This window comes from Anopheles coluzzii, chromosome 3 (assembly GCF_943734685.1).
Source record: "Anopheles coluzzii chromosome 3, AcolN3, whole genome shotgun sequence".
NCBI lineage: Eukaryota > Metazoa > Arthropoda > Insecta > Diptera > Culicidae > Anopheles > Anopheles coluzzii.
The window spans coordinates 79,814,224-79,835,696 of NC_064671.1; the positions used below are offsets into that span (position 1 = coordinate 79,814,224).

At 40.9% G+C, this 21,473-nt stretch overlaps 1 protein-coding gene across 6 annotated transcripts; it reads left to right on the forward strand.

The window, feature by feature from the left end:
* Positions 1 to 8,879: 8,879 nt before the first annotated feature.
* LOC120959037 (phospholipase B1, membrane-associated-like) lies at positions 8,880 to 18,690 on the forward strand. Of its 6 annotated transcripts, none has more exons than XM_040382159.2 (7): positions 8,880 to 9,124; positions 15,027 to 15,830; positions 17,217 to 17,395; positions 17,474 to 17,916; positions 18,014 to 18,131; positions 18,238 to 18,311; positions 18,415 to 18,690. In XM_040382159.2, exons 2-7 carry the CDS (start codon positions 15,521 to 15,523, stop codon positions 18,548 to 18,550), a joined length of 1,260 nt encoding a protein of 419 aa, XP_040238093.1. In that variant the 5' UTR covers positions 8,880 to 9,124; positions 15,027 to 15,520; the 3' UTR covers positions 18,551 to 18,690. The 6 variants fall into 6 exon arrangements, with proteins under 6 accessions (XP_040238093.1, XP_040238094.1, XP_040238098.1 ...); XM_040382160.2 differs by having other exon boundaries at positions 15,039 to 15,830; XM_040382164.2 differs by having other exon boundaries at positions 15,267 to 15,830.
* The last annotated feature ends 2,783 nt before the right edge of the window (positions 18,691 to 21,473 follow it).

Here is a 21,473-nt window from a genome sequence, read left to right on the forward strand (position 1 = left end):
GGCACAATGTTTGTGGAGTGTGTCTAATTTTTACATTGATGATTTAAAATACAAATTGTTTAAATATAATTTAAAAAAAAAACGAATCACTCAAAATTCTTAAAACTTTATAAGCTATGAGTATTCAATATAGTATTTTGAGTATTTTAGGCAAACGACGAAACATAAAATTGATGAAGGTTTTCTTTTAATCAATTAATCTCATACAATTATTTATTCTTTTTATACAATTAATAATGTACTATATAATATTTATTATAAAAAAACTTATGGTAAAAAAGTCATTAACTCCAAAATTATTTTGATGGAAAATTTAAATATATATTTTTTTATTGAGGAGAGACAGTTTTGGCATATTGCTTAAATGCGTAAAATAATATATTACATTAAAAAATACTATAGATTTCAAACTTCCTTTTTATATGTTGTATCAAGTACTATGAAATGAAATGAAATGTAAAAATTAATGTTAATTAATTGCTAAATTAATTAATAAAAAATAAATCGCTAATTAATGGCTATAAAAGATTAACAAATTTTAATTAATCAATGATAGAATTTGATCATACATAAATTATGTAATTTTTAAACTATTTTTAGTTATTAGTTTTCCTTTCCCATGTTTGCCTTTCCATCAATCTCTTCAAAATACATCCCCAATTCATTATCGAACTTTTTTAATTGCAGCTATTGCCGCACAACTACCTCAATATTCAAAAATCCCAGCACTTCCGTGAGAATGCACAATTTGAAACTATCGCTGCCTGCCCATCAAAACAGTGCAATTAAAAGTCGGGAAGAAAATAAACAATACAATTACAAGCCAATCTTTCGCCCGATCCAAAGCTGTCCCTCCTTTATCCAAACGTACTCAACACCGCCCGATGTAACGTCATCAATAAAGATCTTGTTAAGCGCGCAAACACCGCCACCTGACAATCCGTACCGTTGCGTTATGCACGCGCACCAACAGCATTGTGGGAAAAAAGGGTTCAACATTAACCGTGAAAAGGTGCCCCATCATACACAATGAAATTATTCAAAAAAACAAAAAAAAGAAACAGCCATACATACCACAATGAAACAACGAAATGCAACATAAGAAAAGATGACAAGCGACCGTTAAAAACCACACATACACACACACACATACTCCGCAAATTGATATGGCGCGAAAACCGTGGCATCGATTACTCGCAGTCCCGCGAACGGACGCAACATTGAGTGCAATTTATCACCGCGCTAAATTATACCAATCCCCGCAGCACCAGTGCAGCGTGACAGCGCCCGTTAATGAAATGTACACGGGGGCAGGGAAAGAGCAGCACCCACAACAACAGCAACATAAAAAAGGGAGCCGGCTGAATCTGTCCAAGCATGAAACCCTCTCGGGCGCGGTGGCATATGTGAAGGTAACATTTTGAGTGAGTATGGGAGAAGAAGAAAAAACACATTGCACATAATGCAGGCAGCATAATGCGCGCAGTAAATGGATTTTGACGCTTTGGAGAAGCCTCAGCAATAGCCATTTTGATAGGGTGGAAACCACCCAAACCACCAGGGCCGGTGGGCTGCCCGTACGCCTATCGATGGCACTCGAATGGATCGGCAGGAATGGGTGCATTATCATCAGTAACATCATCATAGTTGCTGCTGCGAGCAACCTGCATCGAACGGAGACAGCGTTGGATTGGAGTGAGATGTGTACAGTGTGTACCATAAATGTGGTTGAATAATTTTGAACATAATTGTAAATTATGAATACAAATATACTGCAATGAAAGATAACGAAAAACATAAATTGGTATGTTTTACACATCAAAACGTGTAAAATTGATTACAAAATAATTATCGACATTATTCAGAATTATAGCTTCTGAATTTCTGAAATTAATTAAGATGAAAAATCGATACCAATAGAATGGTTGTTTTGAGTTTTGTTTTTAGTATTTTAAAATCAATATTTTTTTACCTTCTTGAGGTTGGGTTAAAAACGATGAAAATCTCATTTCCTACACAAAATATTGCTTAAATATTAACTTTTTGTTATGTAATAAAAATGTGTTCTAAATTCTAAATTTTACATTTTATTAAATATATAATAAAAAGTTCATCAAAAGTTCAACTTCGTCAGCTTCGTCAACAGTTCAACACACATTGCATACACCGTGTACAGTGTCAGCGTTATGCCCACAACCGTGGTAGCATAATCAAGCCTATGCACTCTGCGCAGCTTTGGTAGGCCAGCCCTCAAAGCCTAAGGCCTACCCGGGCTTCTTAGCTTGTTCTTAATCAGTTTGGAAGCTTTTCTTCTTGCACCGGTGGTGCTTCTTTTCCAAAACAACATGCTTACCGTTTTTTCATTGCTGCAAGCATCGGAACCGATAGAGTATTATCGCATCACGATGCATTGCGATACCTCCCCGAACACGGTTTCGGCCTTTTTGATATTAAAACGTACAACTGATATGCACCTACCATGGCCTACTCTACCCCCTCTCCATCTCTCTCTCTTTCTCCATCCATTCCCATGCATGATGGTAGGGGCACGACTCTGTAAAGAGCAAACGAAAAAAAGCGTTTAATACCACCCAACAACGAACCATCAACAAACAGCGATAGAAATGGGCTAAATATCTATTAAATAATATTGTTTTTGATCGCATTTTTTTGTGTGTGTATTTCACCGTCTCGCACGGTGCTTAATCGGTTTCGATCGTGCGGGGTGGCACTGGCATGCATGCACATGCCCTTACGCCGTTTGAGGGTTGTGGGAAAATGGGCCGGTCCGGCTGCGACTGCGCCAGCTTACGAGTGGGTTGTTTGTTCATTTTACGCCCGCTCGTTCGTATCACAATTAGCGGTGGGCGCCCGTGTTTTGATGTGTGGAAACAAATTTATTATAACGCGCGTTATGCTGAACGGTGCCGGCACTTGGTTGGGCATGTTCATTTTTTTTACTTTAAATTGTGGTACATGCTATTTTGGTTTAATTTGAATTATTCCCTGTAACTGCATACCGTGCATGGTGGGTTATTAACGCTATTAGCAATTGTGTTTTTTTACGTGGAGATAATCAAATATTGGTAAGTGATAAACATTTCTTTTCGTGTGATTTCGATATGTTTTGTTGTTGTTTTGCTGCTTCAAAGCTAGATAACAAAAATTTAAACAAAGACAAACAGTTAAACTAATAACAAACATATAATTTCTAAAATTGACTAAAAAAAATTCTGATCGAACAAATATTTAAAAAAAAAACTAGTTTTGCGCGAAGAAACTATCACAGACCTAGTGTTGGAACATTTATAAGGTTCCACGGCACTGTCAGCGTTATGAGGGACAAAAACATATAAATAGGTGAAAGGTGTCAACTTTCGGCCTTTCTCTAACACGATTTCGACCAGTGTAGAAAAAAAAATAATTTTTTGGCACTCGTCCACGAGCCTAAAAAATTTGGTTATTAATTTCATGTTAGAATTTCTAACACCTAGAATAAACAAGAAGAGATGAAATTAAACTAAGCAGTGAAATAAGATAAACTAGAAGACAGAATACGGTAACGAAAAGACTTATAAGAAGAGTTAAAATCAAAAATATTGTAAACAACATTACCAACAGGTTTTCTTATAGGTTTGCTTTTGCTTTGCATTTTTATCAATTGAATCATTTACAGTGGAGCGCCGTTTATCCGGGCTACTCGGGACTTGACCTCGCCCAGATTTGCGAATAACACGGAAAATGAGTCAAATGATATACTTTATCACCGAACCCTGATTAATTTTTGGAAAATTATCTTATTTTTGGATAAAAATAACCCAATTTTCATTATCTTCATGTTTTTCCCATTAGAATATTTGAAATTTACTTGAATTATCGTGTCTTTTGTTAAGGCAACGTGCTCTTTTAACCGCTTTTTCAAATATCCTCCTCATAACGCAATGTCACCATTGTATTGAACTGGCATTTCTCAACAGCGCGGATAAACGGACAGCCGGATTAAAGGCACCCGGATAAACGGTGCTCCACTGCATTTATTTATTCATTTGTTATTGTTATTGTTTAATTAACGTTAACGTATAACGTTTTTATCATTAAATCTTATGAGTTTACTTGTTATGAGGCAGTTTTGTTTTGAATTATTTCCGATGCAGTTTTAATTTATTTATTTATTATTTTCTTTTCGTTTCCTTAATGTATAAACTATTATTATGTTTTTGAGCATTTTTTACTGACGTATGTTTGAATTTGAAATTTTAAAAGAATATTTTCTTTATTTTCGGGTTGTTTATTAAATTCTCCGTATTTTGTACTATGATAACTTTTATTTTGGTTTCATTTGGTTTGAGGTAAAGTATTTATAAAAATTACACATGGCTTAAACATTGCTTTTACAAATTAATTTAAATAAGAAATAAAAAATGAAAAATGTACCCAATGTACTTAAAGTCTGTCCGTCTTATTGTTGCTGCTGCTTGGTTCAAAGAAAAACTAACCTCATTTGCTTGATTGATTTTGATCCATCAAGAAAAAAAGTTTGCTGACCTATTGAATACTTTAGTACATCACGTAAAGCATAACTCTGAAAAACGTATGCTTTTTTTTGCCAACGTTAGAAGCAAATTTAGTTTCATGATTTTGTTTTGTTCGCTTTGCACTTTGCATCTTCACAATACAAAAAAAAACCCCTCTGTGCTTGACGCATCTTGGCGCTAACCTAAATAGGATGCATAATTTATGTCAACGAGACAGCGAGGCGCCCATTTTGCGCGAATAAACTGTGCGCAGGCCGTCGCAGTTCGCAATTAGCGGTCCAGCGCATCCGCCAATGGCATGACTTTTCTCACCCTATCAACTCACCTTAACTCGCCTTAACGATGTTTTGAAACACGTTCCATACTTGTGTATGTGTGGCTGTGTACGCCGTCCCGAAAAAGCGCCTGCATACACGGTGGGCTCTTAAACGGCCCCGAGCGCGATACAACGCGCCCCAGTGCATCAGCACACAGGACCCTTGTAATGAACGCAGCGGCTACAAATGCAGCGGCGCTTATGGCATAGGTGATTGCGTGCTTGCTGCCTTACCTAAAGGCCCGGCCCCGTCGCTCGCCATTTCCATTGCATAATTGTAGTGAAGATGTCAAAGATCGGCCATCACAGACATGTCAACGACCGTGGTGGAGGAGGCTGGCAGTGCATCTTCTCAGAAGTTCTGCACACATCTGATTGGAGCGTTGGGTAGGGATAGGAAGGTACAGTAAAACAGCAACCTGTTCATCATCGTGGTGGTTCTCTATCGGCGTCTAGGGTTTGGAACGGGCCTGGTTTTATTTGGCGAACGGTGGGCTGGACGGAGACATCATCTGCTTCCCCTGCAAGGCGACGGAGAACCCAAGACACGAGATGCAATCTTTCACGATGCTCACGGATGCGACGGATGATATTCCATCTGGGCAGAAAGACAGAAAGGTTAGGAATGCAATCTAGCTGCCTCGGGCTGGGGTAGAAGAAGCTGCCCATTCGTTCTGTCCGTTCGTGTTATGCATCTGTGAGAAGGGTCGACGACGACGAGCTCAAAGGAACGTGCGCTTTGGTCGGTCTGGATGGATGGATGCAATGGACAAATCGGACGCAAAATAGGCAACAAAAAATACAAAAAGACAGAGAGAGAGGAAAGATTAATTTCCACACTGCCCAAACGAGCGTCTGCTACGCCAATTTTCAAACGACTTACTGCTCCCGTTCAATTCTAAGAATAATTAATAAACGTCCCGAAGGAGAGCGGTCCTTCGGGGGCACGGTGGGACAGAATAATTGATGTGAGTGGACAAATATAGTGAACGAGCAGTATTTTTTAAATAGATTTATACAAAAAATCATGACCATAACGAATTTATGTAAAATAATGAGTGTTTATTAAACACTTTAGTCTGTTAGTATTTCAATATACTTAATGTCAAGTCATTATTTCATATTATTTATTGAGTGATTTTGTTATAAATCTTATACGAAATTGGACGCGATGAGTTTCGGTAAAAACGCCAGTGTGATTCAAATAGGTTTTCAATTTATCTTCTATATTAATTTCTTCATTCAATACCTTATTCTTATCATCTTGTGCTATTGTACCAACTTGAAGTAAAACATGAAATGAGTCGGTTAAACAAAAACAAAGACATCATCATCATCACGATCTGCTCCAACTTCATCTTCCATCCCTTCATACTCTGAGGTGCACTTGTGGGGGAAAACGTTTTTCATTTCGAATCCAGTACAGTCTCCCGCTTTTCACATCTCCTACCCACTCATCGAAAACACGCAGGATTTTCACCAGTTGCACAGTAATGAAAATCCTTACCCAGTTCATTACTTCTGAGCTCCCTGAGCCTGCACATCTGCACCAGCACTATTCTTGGTCGTTTGATCGAAACCAAGGGTTGTGTCTGTTTTATTCTTAATACTCGTCACCCTCAAACCCTGCCACTCGCCACGCTCCACAACAGCAACAATACAAAAATAAAAACAACAGCAATACAACAGCAGAGAGATGAATCAGTCCGTATCCGGTCCCTCGAGGTGCGACCGAAATTTCACTCCACCGAGGCAGCCGGGAACGTGCTGCCTGATGCCCGTAGAGCATAATTTATGCCCGTGCACCAAATCCCGTGCACTCATCGGTGCTGGTTTGCTACTGTCGGGCTGCCCGGCTCAATCCAATCCCCGGCGTAGGACGTTTGTTTCTCTTTCCCCCTAGGGGCAAGTGTAAGGTTGTAATGAATTTTCTTAATCCTTTTCAAGCAGTCAGCTCGATTGCATCGGGCGCATTTGATAAGAATAAATTGCACCCCCCGCCTCGCCATTGCTACAGAGAATGAGTATAGTATGGTTCGCTTTGTTAGGGAAGTGAACGCGCGGACCAAAAAAAAAAGTACGCAAAAGAAGAAGTTCTTTTTTCTCGCTACTGAGGCGTTAAATTGTTTGGAAGGTTTTGAGCTTAAGATTATCGTTCACGTTTTTATTGCTTTCTTTTTTTATTTTGAGGATGGAATTACTTTTTTATTCTGAGTAAGGTAATGGTAGCTTGCTGCGACGAGAAGAGGGTGCGAACCGGCTGTCGTAATAGAATTAATTTGATTGTGGTTATTAAGCCGATCGGGCGTCTGCCAGCTTTTAAGCCCTCTTCGACAACCGTTCCTTTTTTTACATGCAAAGTGAAAACAAAATAAGTTGTTTGCTCCGTATTTCCCTCTATTTCCTGTGTTTGGCCTATTATAATCTGGACAGTTTAATTTCTTCATAAAAACAAGGTGCAACGTGTTATATGCACCAATATCGAGATTGCGTGTAGCTTGTAAACAAACTAACTAATTAAATTACCATGGTTTTAAAATGTACACATAAGCTTCTCACGATTGGTAATCATATCAAATAAACCACTGATAACTCATCAAAACTTTAATGAAAGTTGACGAAACCATCCAACCAACTATGATTGGAAATAAGGAAAATTTTGTATCTTTAGTTCTTGTTTATTTACAAATATGAATGTTTTATCTTTTGGCTTACATAGAATAGCCAGTGATTGTAAGAAACGTGATTTATTTATTTACACAATTTTGATCAGTCCAATTAAGCAAGCAGCCAATCAGTACAACATATGTTGTGAATGTTTTACGTCATAATAAATTATGAATTTGTTTGATAGCTAGAATAATTCTTCAACTGCATTCCAAAATATTAAAATTCATGCGATTTTCATTACATCGTATTGGATTACACCAAAACGATGGACTTATCAGACATTAAATCAAATCTAACTGATAAACAAATCATTTGAAAAATCCAATAGAATCAAAGCTACATTCCTGTTTGATTTCAATGGTTTAGTTTTCATCCTCTAATTGATTGGATTGCTTTTTAACAGATTTTAATGGGCAATCATCAATCAGGAATTAATATATAATAAAATTGTACAAGCTGTACATCAAAACCCAACAGGGTAAACGCAAAGCGCAAACAATGAAGAAAACCTTCCTCACACTTGGAAAAATAAATTCATCGAATAAATATTACACGTCTGTTATCCTTCAACAAGACGTTAACAATGTTTAAAAAAAATCAAAAAAATTCCAAAGAGGTCTTTAGTATCTTTAAAAAACCCTTGCAATAATATTATACCCAAAGATTGTGGTTTAGAACATTTCTCAATACATTTTACATTGCACGAAAGAAATCAATCGATTCTTTCCTCAGAAATCGCTTCAAACGCCAAATCAACATACATGCTACTCTCTTGCAAGTGAAATCATAAGCGTCGCCATCATAAGAAAGCCCTCGAACCTCGTTTGAGAACTGCACGATTTCAACATAAGTTTTCCTTCGCAGCACGCTTATTGAATTGTCCTTCGGTGATGTGATGCAAGAACCACTTCTCGCCGCATCTGCCCAACTGCTCAGAAGACTTTGCCTTACAGCAAAACTACCGTTTAAAGGGTAATCTCTTCAGCGCGCAATGCATCATCTTCGGCACCAATCCCAAATAAACACTCCTCTCCGCGCGAACACTACCCACAACAACAACAACAAACAACGTCAAAGAGAAAGGAATCATACAAAACTCCCCACACACCGCCCATTTGCCAAAACAACCAAAATCCAACGCTGCAGAATCATCTTCATGCAAACGTGAACCGTGAGTGTTCCAAAAAGTAGCAACAAAAAAAACGGCTAGTGGAAAGGGGAGTGAACGGGAGGCAGTACCCCTTCTTCTGCGATTTTTCCGATAGTGCAGTGTGGCCCAAGGGCCCTCCCCTAAACCCACCGATGCCCCCAACACACGCACGAAGCTGCGATCCGCGAGACGCGAAACCGCACCGTTCGCACTGGCTGGGGCATTAGTTGCGCCCCGGACCTGATAGCAGGCGGACGCGTTGGTGCGCCACTCTCCACGCTCGAAACGTTGCGGCTGGCGCACGCGCGCGCGCGCTCGCACCCGCTCGCTCATTGCCAACTACCAAACGGGTTTGTCCGAAAAGTCCAAGTCATACCGTACGGGTTTAGTTTTTCTCCCGAACAGTCCGAAGCAGTTCGCTTTGATTGCTAGGACGGTGCGATTTGAGATTGTGTAAGTTGTTCGAATCGGGCTCCCGAACCCAGTGGTGTGTGCGTGTGTGTGACGTAAAGACCGGGAAAACGTGGTGGTTGCGGCTTACCCGCTGGTTACCTTCTCGCCCGCGGGACCGGTTCGCGATAGTTCTTGTCCATTTTCGGCAGCTTCTTGGTGCGTGGTGGATAGCGTGTGTGTGTGTGTGTTTTTTTTATCGGTTACGAGCGAAACAGTCGCTGTGTGTATGTAGCGAGTAAAGTGTTGTTTGAGGTTTCGTTTCTATCGCTTGCATTGAAGTCTTTTGCTTCTGGATCGCAATGTAACAGATCATTTCTGGTTCACCGTTCGTATGTGTGTTTGTGTGTGTCAGTGTGTGTTTTCATTGCAACTGCAGCTACCAACTCCAGATGCCAAGTACGATGCATTCCCGGCGCATTGCACCAGATTGCAACCGTATGCGCTTTATCCAAATGAACCATTAGCCAAAGGAGCGCTGGTGCATAGACCCATTACCCAGTTTACTTAATATTACGATCGAGCTGTGTGTGTGTGTGTGCAAGAGGGAGAGAGACGGATAGAGATTTTTTGTAGTGCATAGTTTGTTCCGTGTTCGTGGTGCCCCACTGAGACGGCCCTCCAAAGTGTCGGTATTGCCGTCTGTTCGCTTTTCATCGAGTGTAATCAACCTGTTTCAAACTGTTTTGCAATTAGGGGGTTTCCGCCTCCCGGGAGCATGCAGTTTGCGGGGATTGGAATTCTTTTTGCACATGTCGTTTCATTTTCATTTGAATTACATACCAAAAAAAAGCCTGTCAAGCGTGCGAAAGAGAGTGGTAGAAAGGGCCAGAGGAGTTTCGTCTGGCTATCATGCAGTCTGGAATCTTTCACCTGCCACCCTCCTCCACCGGGGGAATCCGGCTACAATTTATTGGCTTATTAGTTACGGGGGCCACCTTAAAGAACGGTCACGACCGGCCAGCGGATGGTTTTGCTGGCGATTTGTTGTTTTTTTTTTGCTTCTCTCTCTCTTTTTTTACATAAAATAGGCATTCGAAAGGAAAATGTCTATTCCTCTCGCTGGCATGCAGCGTGTCGGTTTCCCATGCTTAAACCGGGTTTTGGGTGGTAGAAAAAAAAACCTACCAGCGTTTGGAGCTTTAAATGCTGCATGGAGTTATCCGCTGCAGCTACCCGATGATGTAAGGTTCAATGAAGAATGGGCAGTTTTGGGGGTTTCGGGGATGTACGGAAATTAGTGGTGAGTGCTTCTTGCTGGCACTCTGCCCTCTCTGCCGCTCGGTTGGGAAAGCAGTGCCAATAAAGTGATAAAGTTAATTACAAAACAAAAAAAGTTACTGGACGAACAGGAAACGCTCGTTCATCATTGTTTTGGGGGGAGGTTTTTCCCCGTTTCACTGGAGTAACCGCTTGAAGAAGCTAATAATTATTACTCTCTTGTTTTTTGTCAATGAAATGTGAACATTATTTCCTCTAATTAATTCTCTTTTAAGTCAATATTGAAGTTGTTTAATGAGTAAAATGTTGTTCGCACAATTATATTTTGTAAGTCAGATGAGCTGACAAACAGATGATTGCAGCTAACATACAGATTACAGACTAGCTGATGTTTTTTTGGAAATTTGAAGACATTTCAATTAGATTACAGTTGGAAGACAATGCGTTTCTAAGACAAACAAAATGTCATAAGACAATTTGCATACCTTTTTGACTGAACCTAGTTTAATCTTTGATTTTCTCGTTTTTTGTACCTAAATATGAATTTACAAATTTGACTGCAGTAGCAATTCAAAAATTGTAAAATAAATCGTTTTAAAATGTATGATTGTTTATCAATCCTTTGCAAGTGATCTTTGTCAACCCTACATACGGGTTTCTAGAAGAACAAAATGCATCAGCAATTTGCTAATTTTGCCTGTTTCCTAACGCAGTTCATCACTTTATCACTTACTAATATATTGATACTGATTCTTGCAACAAAGCAACAAGAATCAGCTCAAAACTCTGTATGCTAATATTGAGAGATTTCAAGAAGAATGAATAATAATGTGAATTTTACTGCTTATACATTGGTCGATGTGATGAGTTCATTGTTCATTGGTAGTTGCATTAACCGTCTTATGTACGACCAAAAACTTCTACGTAACCGTACAACCGCCTACCCGGGTAGTAGCCCATACATTTTGTATAAAAGAAAGACGTTTTTCGTGGTTAAAAGCGTATATCTTTTGAATTACTTGTTAGATTTCAATGAAATCTGTCATATAGGTTCGTAATGATGTTTTATATTATATCGTATTAGAATTAGAATTTTAAAAATTGTGTCAATGTTTTTTTCAATCAAAAATGTGCTGTAACTCCAACACCACAAATGCCCTTGTCACAAGTTTTGACAGATTGCAGTTGGTTTTCACATATTGCACCAAAAAAATCCATTTCAATAAATCCGTAAATAGCTGAATAAATAATGTTGAAAGGAATTTATCAAAAACATTAAAAAAATTTTGAACATTGTTCAACAATCACACAATCACACCGTGTGTTAGCTTCTACACTTGCGAGAAGATAGATTCGTTTTTTACGCTATCATACAATGCCGTCTCTATTGAAACGTTAATCCAAAGCCGTTGGTCCGGAGCCGTTTATTCGTTGCGGGCTCCGGAGCCGTGGGTGCGGGGCTGGCTTTGGAGCCATTATGCGCTCCGAAACGTATGAATATGTGTTTTAACTTTCTACCAGCGAATTATATTTCGTTTGCTTATAGTGGTTGGTATCATTTTAAACAAGATGATGTCAATGTTTTTTCAATATATTGTCACACAACAAGTAATAAAATTTAACTGCAATACAACGTTTGAAAGAAAAGAAAAAGACATAAGAATCCACTCAAAACGTGCGGCAAGGCCGGTTGGGGTGCTGGAGTTACAGCATCTTTTTGATTAAATAAAAATTTATAGGATTTATAAGATTTTAATTTTACTACGATATGTAATAAAACATTATTATGATCCTATAAGACAATTTTCATTCAAATCTAACAACTAATTCAAAATATATACCCTTTCAACCACGAAAAACATCGTTCTTCCATACAAAATGTTTGGGCTACCCGGGTAGGCGGTTGTACATGTGAAGGGTTTATGAACTTAAATAATTTAAAAAATATTGAATTATTTTGGATATTTTTTTATTTTTTGCACATGGTTAGAAAATATCTTTTCTGGGGCATTTTTAAAATTTGAAGTCGATACCACTTCTTAATCAAAAGTTATTTTGAAATACACTTGCGAAACTTACCCGGGTAGGCGGGCGTACACATGACGGTTTAACATATCATTGAAATACCATCTCGAGAAGTATTATTTCATCAATCACTTGTCAACAATGGACTTAGCTTATTAACGCACTGCACTATTACGTAGTTTTTGTGTGAATTACTTCCAGTAATGATATCCAGACATAATATTTACATAAAATATATGCAATATTATGTTCAAATGTTACAACATGACGTGCAGGTTTTAATAAATGTCGTTTTAATTACCTTCGAATCTTCAGTTGATGATTCAGTTTAATTACTGCAAGTACTGAAAATGATCATCATCATCAGTATATCATCAATTAGTGTCTATTAAATAAATTAAAAACTGTTTTAGTTCATGTCTTAAGTCTTCGAACTAATTTATTCATATTACCATTTTAATTTCAATAAAAAAGTCTTTGTAGTTTAAATTATTAATAACATCTCTTTGAGTAAGGTTTAAATGATTGGCCTATGACTGGTGCCGTCAGCTTAAACGCAAAAACCTGACACCACAAGTAATTGCTTAAGTATGTTCTAGATCTTAGATTCACTTTCCTGAGGCTCCCCGTCCTCGCCAAACCGTTCTGGTCGACGGTACAAACCGGTCGCAGAGCAAACCGCAGCCACATTATGCAACCGTACCGACACTCACCAACCATACACAGCAGCACCATCACCACAGCCACGCCAAAAACCTCAGAAACATCGTACCGAACCCCGAACGCTGGCTGCAAATTATGCAGAACGAAAACAATGTCAGCGTACGTGCCCGGTGTGCGCTTCATGCCCACTTAATCCAATCAATCCGGGTGGAAAAGTGCCGCCGCGAATTCGATTGCAAGCTGAATTGAATGGTGGCAGTACAAAACAACACACAGCGGGCAGAGCAAAACACAAAAAACCCTCTCGTCTGTTCGCTTCGCGGGTCGAGCGTTGGTAGCGAAGCAATAAGAAGAAAAAAAACGCGCAACTCGATCCCATTCGATTTCGTTCAGATCGGTCAATCATTATCGATCACTCATCTTCGGTGCTGCTGAAAGAACCACCGTAAGGCACGGCCCCGTGGCAGCATAAAAGCATAGAAACGCACCATTATGTGTGAGAGCGCACCGCTAAGAAGGCTGCGAAGGTTTTTGTTTCTTTCGGCGATGTTTTCAAATGCCTTCCGAAGCGCACATTTGGCGCGCTTGTTTTGTGCGGTGCAAAGGTGAGCGTTCGGGGCAGATGGAATCGCACCCGGGTACTGATTAGATTACGCAAACGCAACCGGGTACGTGCGGTACGGACTAATCGTCCGGGGCGGTCTCAATCGGACTTTGAAGATTAATTATGTGCTGAACTATGGAGTCTGCTGGGTGCTTTAAAAAGTGCCTTGTTGTTTGATGTTCCTACGGGGAAAAAACTGTTCTTTAACGAAACACAACACGTTTACTTTTATTAAGTGATCTACTGGTGATGGAGATGGGCGTTTGGAAAAATCATTAATTGATTACTTTGTAAACAATCGTGTTTTCTCAATTTGTTTCACATTACAATTCGTGAAAATATGATTGTTCCACTAAAGGGGTAAATCGTTCCATGCTCAATTTCTAAAATGAAACTTAATGTGAACGAAAGCATATCATCATTTGCTTGAAATTGTTTTGATAAGAGTGTCAATCATGGTTATAAAAATTCCCATATTCTCTCTGAAGAGTTTGTATTAATTTAATGAATTAAACTCTTCTTAGATGTCTCTTCAAGATACATTGCTTCTTTAATTTAAAACCTTTTTATGCTACCTTCATTTTAAATTTATTTTTATTTTTCTTAAAAACTATATCCCAAAGGTTTACTGCAAAAGCTTCAGGAGCGATTTGGCTTCCTTTATTCTATAAGCAAAATAATTGAATTACGTGCGACAGATATTTTATATTGTTCGAGCAAAAAGGAAGGAAAAATTGAAAATATTTTTTCAATAAAATATCTGAACTTAACCTTTCTTGTCCGGAAAGCGAGACATTATTGTAAAACTGGATAAGCTTTTAAAACATTATTTTCCATAAGAAAAAAAGTAACAACAAAGTTCTGAAACATTTCAAATCAGAATATTTTGTTCATTTCGTTCTTTTTTATTTCCGGTAACAACTATCAGCAGATACCATACACAACGCTGCGCTCGTGCTCATACACCCGTTTACGATAACGAGCTGAGATAGTTAATGCTCGGCTGATCTTGACTTTTTTTCCACGGAAAAGAAACTCATCATATTTGCCATCATTTTGACGATAGTTTTGACACTTTCTAATGTTTCACATCAGTATACCTGTAGCCTGTACCAATGTAAGAAAAGAAGAAAAACACAAACATCACATACTCCACCCCAAACCCATTAATGTGATGGATATGCGATGTAAGCGCCTCATCCATATTAATGTCTCATCAAGCGTCTACCGTGCACGCTGTACGTTGGTTTTAGATATTTTTATTTATTTATTTTCTCCTTCTGCGTGGTGAAGAGATAAAACGCACACCCCCTTTACGGAAGCACCCTATTTACCAACCTTGCTTATGGTTGACTGTTCGAGATGCTCACGATCGAGTCTTTTAATTGATAGTTACTGTTGCAGGCGAACGCATTTGTAACACACAGTTGCAAACCGGCAGGGCCACCAAAAATGAAAATGCCCAAATGAGAGACAGCAGACAGTGATCGCGAGCTAGTGACTTTTGGAAATGCATTCGTGGAGAAACAAAAAAGCAAAAACGATTTCGTGTGCCGACGGGGTTGCAGCTGCCGTCATCAGCAAATGAGGAGCGCCTCGCTAATCACAGTGTTGTATTGTGTTGCAATTTAGCCGTTCAGTGAGTTTTTAAATCGAACTTAAATAGCCAAGTCCGGCAAAATTGGTATAAAAGAAAAACAAGCTTCCGAAATCTAATTGTGATGAAGCAGTGCAGTTAAGAAACAAATAACCCGCAATCGAGAAAGGTTCGTCGCTTCCATCCGCTATCTCTTCCTGCGGTAACGAAAAACAAAAAGAGCTTAGGTTCGTCGCCTACGTCCGTGCACGCATTAAACGCACAGCCAAACAAACCGCCCCGCCACACAATGCAGCTATCGTCATCGCTTAGCGTGCTGCTCGTGCTGCTGCTGCTGCTGTGCCACGAAAACAAATTCCACCGGTGGAAGGTGAACGGGGCGATCAGCGCCTTCCAGCCGACCATCTTCGACAATGCGCAGTGGCGCGTCATCTTTCACCTCTACCGGAACGTCACGATGATGATGGCCGGCCGGACCGGCTACAAGACGAGCGGCAAGTTTCTGCAGAAGAAAATCCCGGAAAGTGTGGCGTTCCCGTGCGATGTGGCGGTCGGCCGCAGCCCGGAACCACCGACCAGCGTGCACAAGCTGCGCCCCGGTAAGTCATTATAAATGCATTTGCTGCGTACGGCGCAGCGGGAAAGGATGACCGCAGCGGGCAGGGATAGCTGGGGCTGGTTGGGGTTGAATAATGCCCGGCACTTTTGCGAAAACGAAATTTGCATTCCAGCCCCAGCGCGCGCGCCGCGTCTTCAAGGCTGAAAAGCAGGCACGTGCGCAAACAAACAGTCACGCAGTATTGAGCTTCAGTCGCTGTATGTGTGTTTAAATTTCTCCTAATGTGACACTTTACGCAATGCACCCACGGCTACAATCGGGAGGCAAAGGGATTTTTGAGGCGGGTGCGTGCCGCTCGCAACGGGTGCATAAATTAGCTGAACATATTATGACAGTCGACCTTAGTTGAAAGGGTTCCCCATATTGAGGGCGTCATCCGGCTCCCGATGGCGATTGGAATGTACCCACCAAGCGACTACATTGGCGCTAGTTTGGTTTACATGTCATACGTCAACAAAAAGCATCGATGAAAGCAATCGAAGAAAGGGTGTAGGCCGATCGAAAGACTTGCGATGCATTAAGCGACGAACCCCCGGGGAAAAGTTGAAACCAATTTTAATGGAATTGAAGGATTAGTTTGTTGGTGTCCCGTTTATGCCAATGTGTTGAAATTTTAAGCCCAACAACAATGACAAAGGTCGTATCAAGCAGTATCCTATGAAATGAAATGCATAGAGTTTCCGGATCTGTTTCGTAGGAGACTTGAATTTCAAACATAGACATAGGAGTAAACAGCGTTCTCATACATTTTAAGAACACAAGATGGAAAATGATCAAATGCACGATTTTGTCCATCATATTAAACAAAAAAAATTGAGTATTGTTCAAAGTCTATTGAAAAATATCTTAAACAGTAATTGATAAAATAGTTTATTGTAATAGCTATAGATCTTTAATATATTCCGGAAGGCAATAATATTTGAAATGAATGGTTTAAAAATATTGTTAATTTCAATGCAAACATTGAATTTTTAAATACTACCAATCATTTTATCATTTACTGGTTCGTCCTAGGGCAATTGGATTGAATTCTTTAAGAAACTGGTTAACTGATAAGAAGTTATGGTTTGGATTATGCTTAGGTTTATGAGGCTCAACTCATTTAACATATGGTGAGGAACAAATTGAATCTTTGGAAGAAATCACCTTTTCTTCAGCTATATTTTCCCCGCCAATCCAACCTCAAACGACACTTAATTTGCTTAATTTTAATAGCCAGAGCCGGCACACTTCATCTGAAAGCAAAGTTTCTTCACCTTCCTGAACCGGAGCGCATCTCGCCTCTCTTCTTAGAGCTCATCAAATTAATCCCAATCCCAAGCTCCCCCAACGTTCACTCCACTTTCCGCTTTCTCCATTCCGGCAGGTGACATAAACGTGGTGGCCGCGATCGGCGATTCCGTCATCACTGCCAGCGGTGCATCGGCCACCAGCTTCCTGCAGCTGTACACCGAAAACCGGGGCCTGTCCTGGTGCATCGGTGGCCAGTGGGGTTGGCGCAACGCAACCACCCTGCCGAACATACTGAAGATGTTCAATCCGAAGGTAAGTTGAGCGAAAGCGGAAGCAACCTGTAGGGTAGATCAATAATGTTCCACCACAACCCGCTTCCCGGCTTCGTAGCTCGTTGGATATTCGTACCGCGACTCGTACAGCTTCCACTGGGACTCGCAGTTTAACAATGCGGAGATAGGGGCCGTCTCCAAGGAGCTGCCGCACATGGCCGCCCAGATGGTGACGCGCATTCGGACGGACAAGCGCGTCAACTTCCAGAAGGACTGGAAGCTGCTGACGATCACGATCGGTGGCAACGATATCTGTGCGTACGTGTGCACCCTGCAGGATCCGGAATCGCTCCCGCTGCAGCACCGGCGGTCGCTGCTAAAGATGCTGCGCTATCTGCGTGACAATTTGCCGCGTACGCTCGTTAACATCGTGTCCGTGCCGGACGTGTCGACGGTGGTGTCGATCAAGAAGAAGCCAATGATGTGTTGGATCCTGCACCATGCCGAGTGTCCGTGTTGGGTTGGTCCACTGCACAACTCTACCAAAGAATCGAGAGCAAGGTAATGTTCTAATGACGTGGGACGGTTCTAAATGGGTCGAACATGTTCCTACAGCTCACATATACTGACATTCACGCTATTCAAACAATGATCTCAGATGGGCTCGAATACAAACGCAGTACCGGAAGGTAGAGGAGGAAGTCGCCATGCTGGACGAATTCCGGGGGCTCGATGAGTTCGCCGTCGTACATCAACCGTGGACGAGAAACCTTTCGGTATGTTGTCCGTTTCGACCAGCCCAACTTTATCGCGCACTCAACTCCGATGACATTTTTTGAACACTCACTATTTCTCTCCTCCCTCGCCCCGGTCTAACAACAGCTCATGAAAGGAAACGAGGTCGACTACACACTACTCTCGTACGACTGCTTCCATATGAGTCAGAAAGGCCATGCGTAAGTATCCCCAATCCCCGTCGTGAGCGGCGTTTTGGAATGATTTTGGAGCTCAATAAAATTGTATCCTCCTACTTCTGCTCCAAAAACAAAAAAAAAACAGACAAGCGGCCGTTGCCTACTGGAACAATCTGCTGGAACCGCCGGGCAAGAAGAGCACGGGCTGGAAGCCGGGCATCGACGGCTTTCGCTGCCCTTCGAAGGAGTCCCCTTACATATACACCTACGACAACAGCTAGGCGCTAGCGCAGGCGTAGCCATACTACCACACAGACACTCACACACACACACATACATTAGGGGAATACACTCATACGAAACGGGGAAAGCACAGCAAGGGTTGTTTTAGGTTAAATAAAAGTCCGGTTCCGAAAATATACGATCGATCGGTGGTTGTGTTTTTTTTTTTTTAGTTTCCCTTTTTCCTTCTTTTACTGTTGCCCAGTGACACGGAACGAGGTCAAACCGTCGTCAACTGACAAACGAGGAATGGCGTCCGTAATAACTGCCAATCGTTACGTGCCCTTTCGCTCGATCGGCGAACATTCCCGTGCGTCAACCGAACGGAACTCACGCGCGTATGAGTTTTGTGAATGAACACTCTTCTGGATCCCGAACGAACTACGATCGAGGGTGTAGGCTTGGTTTGTTTTCCATCTATGGACAACAGGGCTTGCTGCTTCTGTTAATGGTGAAGACACTACTCGGCTGCCCCCTCCCCCGGGGGTGAAAGCCGTCCTATCGCTGCTGGTTCTCTTCCCTTTCCAAAAATGGGCAAGCTAGTCTAGTTTGCGATGAGATAATCACACACTTCTCAGCCCTGTAGCTCTGGACTTCATTCATAAAACCCGCCCAATGGATACTGGTGCGTCACTAAACACACACACGCGGACGCCCTGCCCAAGTAAGTGTACAACTGCCCCGAAACGTCTTATTTTCCTGCCCACAGGCTTGCTGTCCCGCAAGTGCTTCCAATCATCACACCGCCACTGTCCGCGGCATAGGCGAGCGACTGATGCCCGCTGGCAATGTTTACTTTTTATCACCCGTCTCGTACGTCGCGCGGCGTCGTATTTGGATTCCGATGTACCGCTAAAAAGCCAACCAGCCCGAAGCTTGATGATTATGTCGACACAAGACACACACACACGTTGCTCTTTTTTATTTGTTTCATCCGTGTTGCCTTTCGTTTCATTTCTTCGGTGGCCACGCGAAGAACAAGCCGCGAACACGTGAGTCACGGATTTTCGGTTTTCTTTTGCGTGCTTGGTTTTTCGTTTTTTTGGCAAACCACCATTCGCACTCTCATAACGATCGACCGTTTTAGGGTAATCAAGGCTTATGTTATCGAATTAAAACGGCTTGCCTGGGGGGTACAGAAGAAGGAAGAGCGAGGCATAGATCGACCACACAAATGGAAAGCAAAATGACAGGATGATGATGGAAATGGACTGTTTGTTTGCAGTTAATCAACGCTGATTGGTGGAGTCTATATGAGTGCGAATGATTGCAGACAGCTAATATTAATTCTAACACTTTTAAGGTTTGATTTGGTGCTGTTACAGTCAGTTACATCAATTTCAATGACCAGCGCTTGTGCTACAATTTCAACCCAATCTCCGCACATAACACGACCCTTTCGTGGAAGAAAAAGTCACACAGACCGAACAGCAGCAGCAGAAAACTGTCATTGCACACGTCCAATCGCCCGGTTCCAGACGGTTCCTATCGTATAAGGCCATCGGCGGGGGGAGCCGGACCATTGCAAACCCGATCTAACAACCAATCGAAAACACACGCACACCCCCCGTGTGCGAAGAAGTGTCTATATCGATCATCGATTTATATTGTACACCGCATAGAAGCACATTAAATAATCGCACAAAACCGCTTGCAACGATGTTGCAATAGCAGCGGTGTCTGCGGCTGCTGAGACGCAAGTTATCGCTTTACAGCCATCGACCCGCGGGACGCTTCGGAAGGTTTTTCTTTATGTTTTTCTTTCTTTCTACCAGCTGCAACCGTAAATCAACACGCGTTTAATAGGCCCGCGAACGGTCGCTCGGTAGCTTGCTGCCGAACCAAAACGTCCCAAACCGCGATGAGCCGTGACGAAACTGCCTCGATTTGCAGTGCTCGATTTTGTGTGGTTAAATGGTAAGCCCAAGTGCTGGCGAAGTAATCCTAATCTGCCATAAATCTTGGGCACGATGTTTACTTAGTGCAGTGGTTTTGAATGTTTTTCTTGGTGATCAGTTCAGTCGTTTTCAGTTCCTAGGCAGGTTTAACGGCTAAAAGTGTGTTTTTGATGGTTTTGGGTGTTATTCTTACGACAAGTGTACTCGAGTAGGACTTACCAGAAAGATTCTTTAGTTTTTCTATCTCTTGTAGCCAAATATCTGTTGGAAAACGATTATTGTTAAATAGACTTTTCTCTTTATCTTTAGAATATATTCTACTGGATACTGATAGATGGACACCATGTAAGCAATAATTACTACCCTGGCGTTAGAACTGAGACAAATTAGTTTTTTCGGTGAGTTAAGTCTGAAGTGAAAAGAGCATTAGAGCAGTGGTCGATTTAGAGCGATCCGCAGGTTAGTTGCCGCTTTGATTATCGTAATATGGTTTGACGGACTAATCATTTGTGGTGTGAACTCCAGGTTAAATTTACATATATAAAACCTGCATTGTTTATACAGGACAATATAGTTGTTGTTAATAGATTTTGATTATGATCCACCTATTTCTGTCTTTAAAGCAGTGCACATCAATTTTTGTGTCTAAGGGATCAATTTTTGATTGTGAGTCTATCGCTTTATTTAAACATTTTAAAGAAATTTGTGGAACTGTGCGTCCTAAAATCATTGAATTGAAGTTATATAGGTAAACAATTCATTGATAGAATTTAAAATATAACCGTTGTTATGCCAATTCTTGAAGTTTTAATGCAGTGAGAAAAAAAGGCATAATTTATTTGTATAAACAATGTCTTGACAATATATTACACGTCATTAGATTTTTTAGGGTTGTTTGTAATTTTTAAAATTGTAATCTTAAACTGGAAGCATAAAATTACAATTATCACAAATCTTTCAATAATAATTATAATTCCTGCAAGAGTTTAAAATCGATGCCAATAGTAAAAAATTGCTGCCTTCA